The sequence below is a fragment of the Grammomys surdaster genome, unplaced genomic scaffold, assembly GCF_004785775.1.
Source record: "Grammomys surdaster isolate TR1022 unplaced genomic scaffold, NIH_TR_1.0 341, whole genome shotgun sequence".
NCBI lineage: Eukaryota > Metazoa > Chordata > Mammalia > Rodentia > Muridae > Grammomys > Grammomys surdaster.
The window spans coordinates 960,945-977,070 of record NW_021604760.1 but is presented as its reverse complement, the minus strand read 5'-3'; the positions used below and the strand labels follow the sequence as shown (position 1 = coordinate 977,070).

The 16,126-nt window shown below is 44.3% G+C and overlaps 1 protein-coding gene across 1 annotated transcript in view; it reads left to right on the top strand.

Moving 5' to 3' along the window:
- The first annotated feature begins 448 nt into the window (after window positions 1-448).
- Cachd1 (cache domain containing 1) overlaps window positions 449-16,126 on the top strand; it is a 220,359-nt gene continuing 204,681 nt past the window's right edge. The window contains exon 1 of the mRNA XM_028778781.1: window positions 449-688. Coding sequence (XP_028634614.1) covers window positions 449-688 — 240 coding nt within the window. The remainder of the gene's footprint in view (window positions 689-16,126) is intronic.

Genomic DNA, 16,126 nt, shown 5'->3' with positions numbered 1-16,126 from the left:
GGGAAGTGTACGGAGCCGGAGCGCAGCGTGGTGGCACCAGACACCTCCCTTTTCCCCGCCGCTTTCTTTCCTTTCTCTTCTCTCACTTAGGTCTTTTAAACCTCCTTCTCCCTCCTCGCCGGGAGACCGCCCCGGCCGCGCCGCCGCGCCCGCACTTGGTGGCGCCGTCGCCGTCTCCGGGCTGCGCCGGGACTCGGGGAAGCGAAGGCGGCGCCGCTCCGCCGGTGCTCTCAGCCGTCCGGCCTGCCGGCGCCGCGGTCTCGGAGCCGCTGCTGCCGGGCGATGGTGGCCGCCCGCGCGCCCGCGCTGCAGCCGGGCGCCCCCTAAGTTTGCCAGCTACCGCCGCTGCGCCGCGGAGCCGGGAGCGCAGGAGACGAGGAAAGTTTGGCGGGCTGCGCCTCCCGCGGCCAGCGCCCGAATCCCGTCGGCGGGAGTGGCCGGAGGCGGCATGGCCCGCGAGCCCGAGGAAGAGGAGACCGTAAGGCCAGCCGCTCTGGTCCGCCGCTGTCCCCGCTGCCCTGGCTGGCCTGGGGCCCCACGGCCGCCCCTCTGGCTGTTCTGCCTTGTGGCATGCTGGATCTTGGGCACCGTGGCCGACGCCGACTTCTCCATCCTGGATGAGGCGCAAGTGCTGGCGAGTCAGATGCGGAGGCTGGCTGCCGAGGAGCTGGGGGTAGTCACCATGCAGGTAAGCGACCCTCTTCGCGCCGCCACACTTACAGCGCTCTCCCGCTGCGCAGAGCCCCGGGGCGCTGCACGGAGCGCCCAAGCCGGCTGCGGGACCTCTCTGCTCCTGCAGACTTCTCCACGTCCAGTGCTCTCTGTCCGGTGTACTCATCTGCCGCTGCCCTCTTCTGCCGAGCCTCTGCCCCGCACCCACATTCCCTCTCTCTTCGACCCCGGCTCTTTTCTTGTTGGCTGGGGATTCTCTGCTCTATCCGCGCCTCTTTTCCCAGTTTGCACTCTCTTCCTTCGCAGATTTGTTTTTACTCCTCCTGCAAACTCCCTTTCCCTCTTTGTGTCCCCATCCCTAGGCAGCGGGTCCCGCCCGGCTCTGAACATTCTCCAAGGCTACCCCACTCCGCCCTCTTGGAACCTCCCAGCGTCCTGGAGACCCTGGCGCACCGGAGGGCGAGGGAGGGAAGGTAGAGAATCCGCTGTGGCCGCAGGACTGCTGGGGTCCCGGCGGCGCAGCAACCGGGGCTCGCTCTCCCTGCCCTGCTGCTTTGGGGGAGGGGAGGGGCTGGTCTGGCGGATCCCCCATTCCAGTCCTTCTGAGGACTCTTTTATTTTTCTTTCCGCTCTTGCGGCCCTCGGTCCCCTGCTGTCCGCGGTGTAATTTCTAGTTTGTGTGTGCTTTTGCTGGGAAGGACAAGGTGAATAGGGTTTCCATTTTTTTCCCTGCGTGTTTTGGCCTTCCTTAGGGTTGTAGATTAATTGCCTTTGGCTGATAAGGATTTCTGACGATGCTACTAATAACCCACAGTTGTAAAAATTGCTAGACAGCAACCACCTGGAGATCCTATCGCGCCGTTATTCTCATCTTCTTGGTGAAGAAGGCCCACTCAATTAGGAACTGATGAGATGACACTCCGAGTACGAAACCAGCGAAACAGCCTGGTGTTCCAGACAACTGTGCATTTCTGCCATAATGGTGGCGGGATTGGCCTTCGAAAGACCGAAGTTTTCAGGAATGTAGTGTCAAAATAGGTTTCTGATTTCGAACCTAGAGTGGCCATTATACCTCCCACGGGCGAGATGTTTTGCTTCTCTTTGGGATTCAGGTTACTGACGGCTTTCTTTAAAAATAAAAAATAGCCCAGAAACCTTCTTCCACCCAGGCCCCCTAAGAGATTGCATGCAGTTTGCTTAAAACAAGTTCTGTTTCCACGCTAGCTTTTCTAAGGTGGAGAGATTGCTTTGCTGGGAGGGTAAATTTACATTTATTTGCAGAAATCGACCTGCCGAGGAGGGGGATTTTCTTTATTTCCATCATAACAGCTACTCTTAAAATGCATCTTTCCATTGCCCTCTTTTAGACTTAGGTTCAGTTTTAATTTCTTCCATGTGCATTTTCTGGTTGCAGGCTCCCTGACCTCCTAGGGATGTTAGGGGCTTTTGGAGGCATTGAAAACTGTCTAGATTTGCTTTGCCTTAGTGAATGCGTTAATTTAGAAACAAACAGAATTGTGTTTTCCCACAGGATTTTTTTTTTTTTTTCAAAAGGGATTTCACTTGCTGCAACCTGAAGTTTTGCTTTCAGGATTAGGCGGGCCTTCACCCAGATCCCTAGGACAGGACAAGGGATGGTACCCCCTCCCCTTCCTGTAAACTAAAGGCTCGCTACTTCTAAGATTCTGGCAGGAATTTTATGGTTTCTCACCCTGGTCCTTAACAAAAGGTGATCCTGACACATTGTCATTCAGGTAGGGAGACACTTTAGGAAAAGAAAAAAGAAAAAAAAAAAAAGCTGAGCTGAGTGGGGTGGGGTGGGGTGGGTGTGTGCCAAATGGCCCTTTATCTCTTCCCAACTGGCCCCACTCTAACACCTTTGCAACCTCATTGTGAAAGCGGACCTCCTGTGGACAGGGTTTTGTCTGGCAAAATGTAAAGTGGTTTCTCTCCTTTTTTCAAAGGAGAGGTGCTTACTGTATTTAAATTCCCCTTCTTGAGCTGTACATTGATCTGCCGTGTGCTCCTATCTGGGAAATTGTCAGAAGAATCTCCTTTTAATTTAGCTAGACTGCCAGCTTTGAGAGAAGTACTTGTGCATAATAAATCCAGTGCTAGTTAGATTTCTGGCCTTTAATGAAGAGCTTGCCAGCTTTGGGGTTTGTTCAGTGGATCTGAAATAAATGTGGGCCAATTGCCTAAGAAGAAGACCGATGTGCTCTCTGTTCTGGAATGTGGATTCTGCAGATATAGACTCAGTCGGTGGTTCAGGGACAAATGCCCATGTGGATGTTAAGTTGAGTTGGTTGGTTGAGCCAACAAGGCTTTTATTTTTTTCCCCTTTGCAGGAAGAGAATATCTGCACATACTCTCGTCCCCACCCCACCCCCGAAGGTGTTGACTCCTTTTATTCAACCTTGACATTTTATGAGATCTGTAGACCTGCTAATTTTCAAAGCCAATTTCCAGACCTTTAAGTTGTTTTGTTGCTGAAATTTTCCAAAAGCAACTCTTGGCTTTGAGAAATCGCAAAGTAGCTTCCCAGTGAGGCCTGCTGTTCTGCTGACGCTCCAATAGCTGCACACCGTGCTCAACCGGAGGCTGTACTGGGATATCTCACAAGGCCAAAGAGCCTTTCAGCTCTACGGTTTCCCATGACAGACTTCTTGTGCTTGCTCATAGAGAAGATGGTTTGAAAAGCAGTCTGTCTTAAGATTTTCCTGGAAAAGTTTTCCAGCTGGGGTTACCTACTCATGCCTTTGTTTTTATGTGGTTTTTTTTTTTTTGTCATTCTTTTTAAACAACCCCAAATTTTAACCAATGTGATTTACACTAATCAGTGGGAAAGCTGCCACTGAACAGTGCCCCCCTAGAAGCAGACATCATAGATCATGGGGAAAAGTCAGAAACCTAATCATTGTCTCCTCAGGAGTCTGGTGAACTGAAGCCATCAATGCTAGGGTCTGAGGAGCAGACAGGGATGAGGGTCTAGGGAGACTTGCTTCTGCTTATTCATTCATGCAACAAGCTTTGGTTGAATGGTGTCACAGTGGAAAGAGTCTCATGTTGGGTGTTCAGAGACCTACCTGGATTCCAGAGTAGCCACTTGCCAGTTGGGTAATTTCACTGGTCCTGGCTGAGTTTTCCCAAACTCTGTTCTGTGGCTTAGATGGGACCCAACACAGGAAGGCACCTATCAATATAAAATTGTGGCTGACAACTGTCCATGGATGTAGTATTTTTTTTAATATTTTCTTTTACTCTTGATAGTGTCCTGAGCTGTGTACTAGGTGTTTTAGAGAATTACAAGAAGATATTGCTGCATAGCCTCCTCTTAGGGGTTTTGCCTTAAAGAGTGATCCTCAACCAGTGGGTTGTTGCCCCTTTGGGGATGGAAAGACTCTTTCACAGGGGGCACCTAAGACTACTGAAAAACAGATATTTACATATTTACATTACAAGTCACAACAGTAGCAAAATTACAGTAATAAGGGAGCAATGAAAATAGTTTTATGGTTGGGGGTCACTATAACATGAGGAACTATATTGATGGGTCACCGAATTAGGAAGGTTGAGAACCACTAGCCTTAAAGAAAGAGGTAAGCTTGCACAGGTAAAATGCTTAATCCCCAGTGCTTGCTTGTTAGAAGGAATATCTACCCTGGGAACTATTTCACCAGGCATTTTATAAGCCCACTTAACATTATATAACAATTCAGGTTTCCTATCAGTGAGGGTCTGGCTCCAGGCCAGTGTGTCCTCCTTGGTCTTTAGCTGTGCTGTGCTGGGCACACTTGCTGTGAACTTGGCAGACACACCAGCAGGTTGGTCACACAGCTGCTGTATGGAGCCTGGGAAGAGAAGGAGGCGGGGATTCTTTGCAGAAAAAAAATATCAGAAGTGCACGTTGGAGCTTCATCTCAATTAAAAAGTAACAGCCAGGGCAGGGCAACTTCAGGGGAGGGACCTGTCTAGGCAGAAGTGTCTGTCTATTGAAAACAGCAATGATGTAAACAGTGAGCAGAGATCCCAGAGACAGGGAAGCCTTCCTGTGCAGCAAGACAGCAGTACACAAGCCACACAAATCATTCCTATGCAGCAAGACAGCAGTGCACAAGCCACACAAATCATTCCTATGCAGCAAGACAGCAGTGCACAAGCCATATAAATCATTGCTCACTTTTGAACGTCTCTGACAAATTTGGAGTAGAGGGCTTTTTCTCTGAGAGGTCTTAGGTGAGACTTTGTTGGCAATACAAGGTGACCAAGGCCAGGCCTCCACTCCTACTCCTTTCCTAGTCTCTCAGCTGGTGATCGAAACAGACACAAAAGAAAGCAGTGATTCCGAAGGTTTGGCAAGGCCTAGAGGCCCTGGAAAGTAGTGGTGAATGCCGGAGCAGAGAGATGAAGAGGGTATCACAGGGCAGCCTTGCTCTGTTCCTGTGGTGATCAAGGAAGTTAGCTACTGGGGCCTTTTCAATGGCATGTCCATATACAGAGGCAGGCCCTGAGAGTCGAATCTGTAGCCTCAACAGTGGGCAGATCAGCAGTCCTCAGATATTTCTCTCTGCTAGCATTGGATGGGCTAGTACATCTTGAGCCTTCAAGGCTGCTCTGGCTCCACCCCTCCATATACATCCTGTATGGTATCTCATCTCTGGCCACCCTGGCATGACGATGGTGACTGAGCATAAATGTTGCTGTACCTCAACTACAAGCAGATTCAGCTATATTTAGGTGAGGCTTATAGCTTTCTCTAATCCATATACTGTCCTAGGCACAACCTGGTTTTGAATGACTTAAATATATATTTATGTACTACAGACTATTTTCAAGGAGGAGAACATGCAAATAATGTGGATTCGTTTCTATGTTTGTGTATAAAGTTGGGGAAATTATTATTTCTTCCTTCTAGAACTGAATATTTGGAGAAGAAGAAATCTGATCCTTTCGTTATAGGTGACTCTGAGTTGAACTTGAACTTAAGAATGAGCTGAAGGAAAAACATATTGAATGACTTTTGCTGACTGCTGTTGTCTCAGTGCTAGCTGGACTTCCTTCTCGCTAATGCCTGCCTTAACTGGCTACATTCCTTGTGCTCCTTAGTTTCCTTGCCAGCCCTGCTTGGGTTGGACTTGGGCTTGGGAAGGGGAAGGCCACGGTTTCACACTTCATAACATGTTGGTGCTATTTCTGGCCACTGCTTGCCAAGTTGATTCCTTCAGCCTAAGTGGGTGGGTTTAGGTGAGAGCCTTCCAAAGCTCCACTTTTGCCAGGAGGTGGAGTGAAATTCATCGCGGATCCCCTTGGACTCTCTGTTAGGAATCTGTTAATCCTCAGAACATCATGGGGGCAACAGCGACAGCAATTTGAACTCAGCCAATTATCAGTTGTGTAACTTCCTGAGTGTTATTAAAAACCCATCTGAACTTCAGTGTCTTCTCATTTCATGTAGTTCATACGGAGAAATACATTTTAAAGAAAAAAGAAGAAGGCAAAGCAAAAACCAGACAACAAAAAAACTCCCAACAAAACTAAAACCAAAACCTAACCAGCACAGGGCTCTGCAGAAGAGCATTTAGTAAACAGAACTGCCACATGTAAATGTGGGTACAGCCTGCTCAGTGTGAGGTTGTAAAACTGAGAATGGAGAAGCCTGCAGCCCCGCCAGAGCCAGGCACTCATCTCATCCTCAGATATTGGGTTGTCAATGTGGCCATGTTTCTGTTTCAGAGTTTCTTGGGTATCATGTACAGACCTCAAACATGTGCTGCCAAACCACCCACTGGGGTTTCTGAAGAAAGTACTAGATGTGCAATTTGTAGTTACTTATTTACTCTTAAGCTTGTTATTGAAAAGTTGTTCGTTTTTAAATGTACAAAACCAAAGAAAATAGTTTTAAGAGAGCACATATCTTTCTCCTCCAGTCTAAACAGCTGGTGACCACTAGTGTGGGTGATCAGGCTGGTTTCCCTGCCGCCTCCACCTGCTCCTCCTCTTCCCTAGGTGATAGGGCGCTGCAGTTTTGTTTGTAACATTTCAAATTGCATTAGAATTCGGTTTATTATTTTGAATGTTTGATAACAGTATTTTCTTTCTTTGGGTCCCTGTTGTATAGATTTTTAAATAGCTAGTACTTTTGCCCAGAGACCAGCCTTCTGTATAGAATACCTCTGGTCTTCCCCTAGTAACCTATTATCCCATGCGACTGTGAGTTTTGTTTTCTTAGTGGTTGGTATTTAATGTAGGCACATGAGCTTTGATGTAGTGTGATCAGCTCATTTATTTTCTTACCCCTTCTAGAAGAGGTAAGGGTGATTACGGATAAGACATGCTGTAGGTGGGGACATAAGTACACACACACACACACACACACACACACACACACACACACATACACACACACGATGATGATACAGGATGAGGACCTTTGAGGACTAAAGATGCTACATGTATCTTTGGTTTTCTGAGTAGCCTGTGACCACAGGCCTTATTACAGAATTGGTGGTTGAGGGATGCAATAGTAAGCAGGAAGTTGGGTAATCAAAGTGCGACCTTTCCAGAAGGCTCCTGTTGAAGAATGGAGCCCTAACATCTAGCGTCCTTCCCATGAGTTCCTCTGCTTAAACCCACTTGGGTTGTCAAGACAGAATGGAAAGAATTGCCATACTTGTGATTTATGGCACTTTTAGGTTAGAAATATCTTGTTTCCCAAGGTCAGTTGGGCAGAAGAAAGGAAGCCGGCTGACTGTGTAGGTCAGTAGGAGAGGTGTGGGACACTGTAGCCATAAGGAACTGCCAGGGCTGTAGGAGGGCAGAGCTATGCTGTCTCTACTGTGGTTGTCCAGAGGCAACATGGGGACACCATCTAGGCTAGTGTCATTCCATCACTTTGTTTTTTAGGAGATGTAGAAAGGCCTTGCTTCTTAAAATGTTGGCAATTGATTTAGATTAAAATAATAAGAATAAAACAATGTGGGCCAAGCCAAACACATCTGTAGGCAAGATGGAGCCAGAGGCCACTCACTGGTTTGCAGTGTCTGGGGTAGAATTATCAGTGGATTCTGGTTATGGGGAGCGTTCTCTCTCTCTCTCTCTCTCTCTCTCTCTCTCTCTCTCTCTCTCTCTCTCTCTCTCTGTTTATATTTGTGTCACATTTGGATGTGGGTACCACTGGAGGCTATGGGATGACATCGGATCCCTGTAGTTGGAGTACAGACAGTTGTGGCATTGGTTCTGGGAACTGAACTTGCTTGTAAAAGCGGCAAGTGCTCTTAGGCCCTGCTGGAAGAGAATTTCTATGTAGTTATAAAGCAGAACTTTTTGATGAAGAGTTCTAAAGTGGATTACCTCGAGAGATGAGCTGCTTGTCATTATAAAGCCTTCAAATATTTATTCAATGCTTCTTTTGTGCCAGGCACTCTGTTAGACTTGAGATCTCTATCAGTTAATTTACAAAGTAACACAGCTCTAACAGGTGTTCTGGAATCTTGAAGAAAGTGTGTCAGGGATGTTTACATGTCTGATGGGGAAAGGTTCTAGTCTGGAATGAATGGGAGTTGGGTGGTCAAAGAATGGCCTTCCCAGAAGGCTCCTGTTGAAGAATAGGAGGATGGCTTAGGATTTGAAGTTTAGTGAGATAGGAAGAAAGGGCTAGGTGGTAGGTTAGCCAGGTAGGCAGCAGTCAAGTTGTTGGATGCCCTAGGATCTTTTTAGTAGTCAAGACTTCCTTTCTGACAGGTGCCAGCATCTCTAACTCTCACTAGCTCCAAGGAGAAAGGAATCTACTGCCATTATAGGTGAGTTATCTAAGGGTAGATCTTCCAGGAGGACTATATGACTACAGTAGTTCTCTTAATGCTCATCTTCCTAAGTGGAACATCCTGCTCTTTGAACATAACTGGCAGCATCTTCCATGCTGGTTGGAAACCAGTTGCTTCATGTGCCTGAACCCCTTAGTTTGGAGATGGTGTGCCCTGTGGAGAGGAATATAGAAACTGGAACAAGCCCTAGAACATAGGAAACTCAGCTAAGAGGTTTAAGATTCAAGCTGTGATAGCCAACACCACCTGTCAGGTCCTGCTCCATTTCTAGTTCCCACAGGAGAGCCTACGGAACCAGACGGAATAGCCTCTCTTTTCCCCCCCACCCCCCATACTAGCCTGTTGCTTACAATGTCTGATCACTGATGAGATCATGGCTGAGACGGTCAAATATCTTGCCTCCATTTATAAGTGACTTGTTACCTGGAAGCTGCAGACCAGTGAGAGATTGGTCCACTGGCAGTCCTGCTAGTCTGCAGCTGTAGATTCTAATCTCAGTCTTAGGACTTTCTGACGCTTCTCACAACATGATCCTGTGGGAGTCCCAGTTCCCATTTCATTATATTGGAAAAGGAAATTTTAACACCAATCATTCATCTTTTGAAAACAGTTTGCTCAGGTCCTATTTGGCTGAGATCATGAAGATGATGGCATTGAGCCACTGAAGAAAGTCTCAGAGCTACTGAGACTTACAGAATGTCAGATACTGGGTTTTTGATGTTATTGGGCTTTTGTTTATTTGTTTTGGTTTCCATTTTTTGGGGGACAGAGTTTCTCTGAGGAGCCCTGAGTGTCCTAGAACTCACTCACTCTGTAGGCTGGCCACCAACTCGAGATCCACCTGTCTCTGCCTCCTAAATGCTGGGATTAAAGGCATTTGCCACCATGTGGGGCTATTAGATACTGTTTTAAAGGAGCAAATGTAATTGATTACTTGCAGATTACCATTGTGAACCCCTTAGTACTAAAGTTACTCTTTATTCTAAATAGAAAGTGGGTCTGGGGATAGGGCTCATTGGTAGAGCTATTTCCTAGCATGTATGAAGCCCTTAGTTTAATCATCAGCACTGCAAAAATAGTGAAAGAAATACATAAATAAATCATCAAAATATAAATACACTAACAAAGGAAAAAGCATTAGAGAAAAGGGTTGGGGAAGAACAACTTTTGTCCTTCAGCTTATGTTTATGTAAAAGCCATAGGAGAGGATGCCACCTCTCATGTCAGGCAAAGTTCTGTTTTGAAATTGAATTAAAGGACTTTTAAGTCTTTCCTCTGGAATATGAAGTCCTTGCATTTACTTTTAGTGGTCATTGCAATATTTCTCTGGAGGAGTTTCACTCAGGGATGCCACAACGTAAATGACATTTGTTATTGGGATTTATATATATTTTTAACCTTGCTTTCTTTTTCTGAGTTCAAAGATAGATCCTTCCTTAAACTTCACACAGTCAGCTGAGCTGCTTATGGTTTGAAAGCTTTGACCTTGCTTATCTATAGTGGGGTCTTGGTTCTCCTCCAGTCGGAGCCATTTTTAGAAGACACAGAGCCTAAGACTACAGCCTCTCCTTTTCTTGACTTCTTTTTTATTTTTAAAAATATAATTTATATTATTTTTGCATGGGATATTTTAAAAGATAACTTCGAGGCTCTGTGGAAGGACAGTTTAAAAAAAAAAGTCAGCAAGCCGGTGAGAATGAATCTGAATTTTTAATTAGGCTTTGAGTTGTTGCTTCAAAGTGTGGAGACATCATTAGGGATGTAAGTCTTGTTGCATTAGCAGAGGCTGACATGTTACTTCAAACACACAGAGTGCAGCTGTCCTGTGCAGATAAAAGTGGCCAAGTGCGGAATAGCAAGGTGGATTGGTAGATAATTAGCTGTCCCACATTACTGCAGTGTGGAAGAAGCCTGCCAGTCATAGGCAGGAAGGAGGAATTATTAGCAGGAGAAAATCCAAGAGTGTCATAAAGCAATTCGGAATCTCTTCAGCTGTGGCCGAGTTGATAAGGCCTATGCTAGCAAGCAACACAGACTCTCAACTGTACAATAGCCAGCCAACTTTCCTTCCTTCCTTCCTTCCTTCCTTCCTTCCTTCCTTCCTTCCTTCCTTTCTTCTTTCCTTCCTTCCAGAATGACCAGAAGTAATGATGCACAAATATATTCATTGACTGATGAGTCTACTCTAACTCCATTCCTGATATAATTAGCTTAAATCGTCTTTATAGTTTCATGTCACTATACTGAGTGAAAACATCACCGAGAAGCCATAATGCCTTGGTAGTTATTGACCATGGATAACTGAGAAAGAAGGAGCTGGCTGTATCATCTTTTTGTTATAACTGTGCAGTATTTATAGTGTCTCAGGATACTTGTCTGTATGTCTGTCTGTTAGAGGGGGAGTTGTGTGTTTTAAATATTTCACTTGCCCTCAACCCCTGATCATTGGATATCAAAGGCATAGAACGGCCTATGGGACTATGCTGATGCTTAATCCTCACTAACTCATCAGAGCTCCTTGGCCTGTCTGTCCACTTGGTGCCTCTGCAGGGTGAGGATCTCCTGTGCTGCTAGCTTTCACTGTCTGCCTGTCTCCCTTTAAGGTGCAGCTTGACAGAGGAGGGACTGGAGTAGGTCAGATGCCTCCAGCAGCCTCTTCTCTGGATGAGAGACTGTTGGCAGCTGCTGGACTGATCTGGGAGTCTTTGGGAGGTTAGCACTGTCTGTGCCCTACCTTGAGGTCTCAAGAAATAAAGTCTAGACTGCAAGAATAGTTCATGGACTGTGAATGGTAGACTGTGTATCTTTCTAATAGTTCCTATACCCAATTTACTTTTCTCACTGTGTTTAGCATGTCCGTTTCCTTGAGTATTCTAGACTGACTGGAAAAATGTTTGGGATCCTGCTACAAAAAGATTAAAAAGGTTTCATTCAGCTATATCAGTGATCCAGCCCAATGCCCAGTATATGAACATTCTGAATATTAATGGGATTGGATGTTTGGTTTATGGATAGTGGAGAAAGCTGGGCTGTATTTAGGAGTGGGGAAAATGTGTATGTCCTTGAAATTCATGTGTATTTGGGACTTATTTCTCACAAGGTTAGAACTCATTCGGTCATTCATTCATGATATATTTACTGAACACGTGCTGTGTGCCAGGTACCATTCTATCACCTCTGTGTTTCTTTCCCTTGTTTACTGATGATGCCTGGCAAGTGTGTGCGGAGGTGACAGAGTCTTAAGTTTGGAGAAAATCACTTGTTTCTCTCTTCCAATGTAAACAATCCCTATGGCTTCCAGGAAACATAATACTAACATGGCCATGTTCTTAGTCTAGAATTAAAAAAAGAAAAACAAAACCTCACTCCCTGTGTAATTCCTTTTCTTATTAAAATGAAAAGCTTCCAGGATCAACTCGACTGGTAGTAGAATCCCAGCACAGTGACTTTGGTGAACTTCTACCACACTGTCACACCCACTCGTAGTTTTATTTAGACTTACATATATTGTGCTTTTCCTTGAGGGAGGTTGAGAATCCCCTTGCCTCAGTTGCCCAGGCAGGGGATTCTTTATGTTCTTATAGAGGATGGCAGTTTTCATTCATTCTTGTAGCTTTGACAGTTTACAAAAGAATCTTTGTGCAAACACCAAGCATTCAATTTAGTTTTATTTTTAGTAATTATAAATACAAATATATGTAAATTTTAATTTTATTTTTTATAAATATAATATATAATTTTTATTAAAATCAATTTTTTTATAATTAAAATACTTTTATTTTTAAAATAGTATACACTTTTCTGTTATCATTTACGTTATGTTTTTACATTTAGTTAGGACAGGGGTGGGGCATTCATGTGCCATAGCACAAGTGTGAAGGTTATACGGTTCTCTCCTCTCACCAAGTAGGTCCTCGGGATTGAACTCAGGTTGTCTGGCTTGTTAGCAGTGCCTTTACTCACCGAGCCATCTCACCAATCCAGGTGTGTATTTCTTTTCTCTTTAGAGTGTATGTGTGTTCACTCAGATATACTTTTTACTTTTCACATACATGCCAAATTCTACTACAAGTGGGTTATTGTCGAGTGACCTTGTTCTCACAGGAAGGAAACTAACTTCCATTATTTAATGAATATGATGACATCCAGAATTAAGGAGGATGAATGGGAAAGGGGATACATGTACAGTCTTCATCAGAGAGTTGTGGATGTTGCCTTCCTTATCAGATCAAGACAGTATTGTTTAGGATTAAAGGTTAACAGGGCCTGTTGTAGGTCCTTAGGTTGTGGGAGTCAGCCAATCTGTTATGTCTGCGGTTCAGCTCCTGGCATGTATCCCCACAGTTCTCAGAGCTCTAGGATCCAGCCAAGACCAGAGGTCCTGCCTGGGAAGGGCCTATATTTCTTAAAGGGAAAAGCCAACATTTAAACGTGCAGGAATAAAGAAAGATAACTAAGAGTGAAGAACTGGACTGACCGCTCTGTGTACAGATAGAGTAGACTAAGCTAGCTTTCAAAAACAGCCTTCTGGGGGAGTTGAGGAGACTCTGGAGAGTTGTGTGGTGTGAGTGAGGGCCTGGGGGCCTCCCTAGGGAAGGCTGAACCTGAATCTATTCCTTGAACCTGAATGGAAATAGGAGCTGATGGAAGACAGCATAGAGTCTCTATTGGCGGTCCTTGTCTGGACCTTACCCAGGCAGGAATGAGAAGCCAAGAAAGTTTGAGGCATAATAAGATTATTGGCCCAACTTTGCTGTACAATCATCTGCCTGACTGGTTCATCTCTCCTTTCTATTTTGACTTCCACAACCTCTGGTTGTTGATGTAAGCTCAGGCTGTAATAAAATGAATCCAGTAATTACAGACCTCCAGAGGTTACACCCTTCTAAACAGGGTCCCTCTTCCCTGCTCACTGCTGACAGATGCCCCAGGGAACTCTTGCCGAATATACTCTTTGGGCATTAGTCAACTTCTCCAGGATGGCTATTTACATAAATATGCTGGTCACGCTGGTCATAGTGATGCACACCTTTAATCCCAGGGTTTAGGAGGCACAAATGTACCAACCAGGACCTTTCCTAGAACTGAGTGGATTCTACCTCCATTTTGTGATTGCTGCATAATCCATTCACTGGACAAAGGCAGAGGTCCAAGTGTCTACTCCAGTAGTGACAGTAGCCACTGTCAACCTTCTAGGAGTAATAATATAAGGAAAGTTTTTGATCATTTTTGACAGCATCTTAGTTATCCTGGATTTCCTACCCTACCCTACACACACACACACACACACACACACACACACACACACACACACCACTAGGCAGTCTGAGTCAGGAGGGCTGTGAGTTCCAGGCCAGCTTGGACTACGTTGTGACTTTTAGGTCATCCTGGGCCACATAAAGTCCATCTCCTGCAGCACCTCTCCAATTCTATTGATCAATGCTGGCCTCTGACTTAAAGATTTGATTTCATCTGCAAGTGATGTGTGTTCAGGAGAAACCATAGTGTCTCTTAAACTTATAGCTCCCTGACTCTTGCTGTGTGGGGAGATGCTTTCCAGCAATGCTGGGCAGCAGCTGTTCCTCACAACTCCATGTCCTAAGGGTGACCCATCCTGTGTGCTGGGTTGCCCGAAAACTTCATCGTAGTATTTTTCTGTCCCATTGTGTTGATGAAACACCCTTACCCAGCTGCGTGCACGCATGACCTTGTTTCTCCACACTATCATAAAATGGGCTTTGTGTTGGCATTTTTTTCCTAATTGTGTGCTAAAAATTTTCTGAACATTTTTCAGAAAATGAAGTAGTTTTTTGATATTGTGTTTTGATGTTGACTTTTTGATATTGTGTTTTCCACTAATGATAGGTTTATTGGGATATAACTCACATGTAAGTTGATCAAGGTTCCTATTTCTCAAGCACTTGTTGAGAAGTCTCAGGGACACATAGACTATGGATGGTGTTGAGTCAACATGAGTATTTGGGAAGTTTACCGCCCTTAGCTATTGTAAGAACCCCAGGTCAGTTGGTAACAATGCTTCATATATTAGATATGAGTTTAACCTTTTTCTGAAGTTATTGTGCTTTGAAATTGCTAAGGCATTTATGTTTTTATAAGTATTATCACAGATATAGTAACAATATAATACATTTTTGTAGATGAAATCATGTCTTTAAACATCGTGGGGCAGTTATTTTTTTATAATTTGTGATTTGCAAGTTTCCACCAGTCCATCTCTCTTTTCCCATCTCTACTTTCTTACTTGGCTGTGTCTACGTCATGATTATATTAGAAGAGTTATAAATAGAATTGTGACTTTAAAGTGTGAGTTTCAAGCAGCCTGCAGTCATTCATTGAGCTCTCAAAACTAATTCACAATGCATATTCAAATGAAAATAAGCACAATGTAACAAATTATTTTTGAGATATTTGCAAGGTCATTCATATCTGCTTCAAACACTCAGGATTCGTTGTACGAGGAATTTCATGCTGATGTGGTAAATTATTATCAAGGAGATAACATGTGAGAACTATTTTTTAAGTTTTATTCCCCCACCTCCAAATGTGTCCTCTGTGTGAGTCAAGACTAATTGGGACCTTGGTGAATTTCTTGTTTAATTTTGTTTTGGTGTTTTGGTCATAAATTGTTGAAGTGAAGGCATTGCATTGCTATTTCGCAAGATACACAACATTGAGTGGACATTTGGGGAGAAGTCTGTTGTTACTGAATCCTTCTTCCTTTCAGCATACTGACAATGTTCTTAAATTCAGCCAAACAGTATGCCTCATTCAGTGAGCTGAGATATAGCCTTCCTGGGTTATGTGTAGGGAACTTGGCTCCAGGGCCCACAACCCAAGCCTGCTCGGGTTAACTTAGCATTTGATTCGCCTCCCCAATCCTCCTGTAGACTTTAAGTCATCTCTAGATTACTAATTGTGCAACCTACAATGTTGTTTTACTGTTTGGGGAATAGGGATGAGAAAAAAAATTCTGCACATGTTCAGTACAGATGCAAGTTTCCTCTGTATTTTCTACCCTTATTTGGTTGAGTTCAAAGATACGGAACCTGCAGAGAGGGCTAACCATATCTTCCATTTCATTAGCATTTGATCTTTTAAAATTAAAAATACAGATATCATACTACTATTATCACATGAGAGTACTCTAAATGGTTTCCTCCACAAAGCATTCACATTCCCTTACAAAATCTTAAACTATCATTTTGAATCAAATTCACCAGGAAAACCTAAGTAAATAACGAAGTAAGTACTGAGTCGTTTAATATGTACATAATGTCTGCTTCAAGCCACGCAGTAGTTGGGAATGCTGAAGTGGTTGATCAAATACAGCCTGCTTTCCACTTGGTCTGGGGCACACATTCTTCTGAGGTTAGTTGGTAAGCAGGCTGGGAACAGCAGGGAGCAAAGGTCAGTCCAGGGAAATTATTTGTATGCAAAGCTTAAGACTCTGGCTTCATGGATGCAAATGGATCATGTGCCTTGGAGGACCAATTCTGAGGGATTAACTCTTTCATGCTAGTCTATTTTAAGTTGTATTTCTTCGTTCTGACGTCTTTAGATGACTCACAAGTGGCCTGTAAACAATTACTGCGATTTCTTCTTCCTCTGTG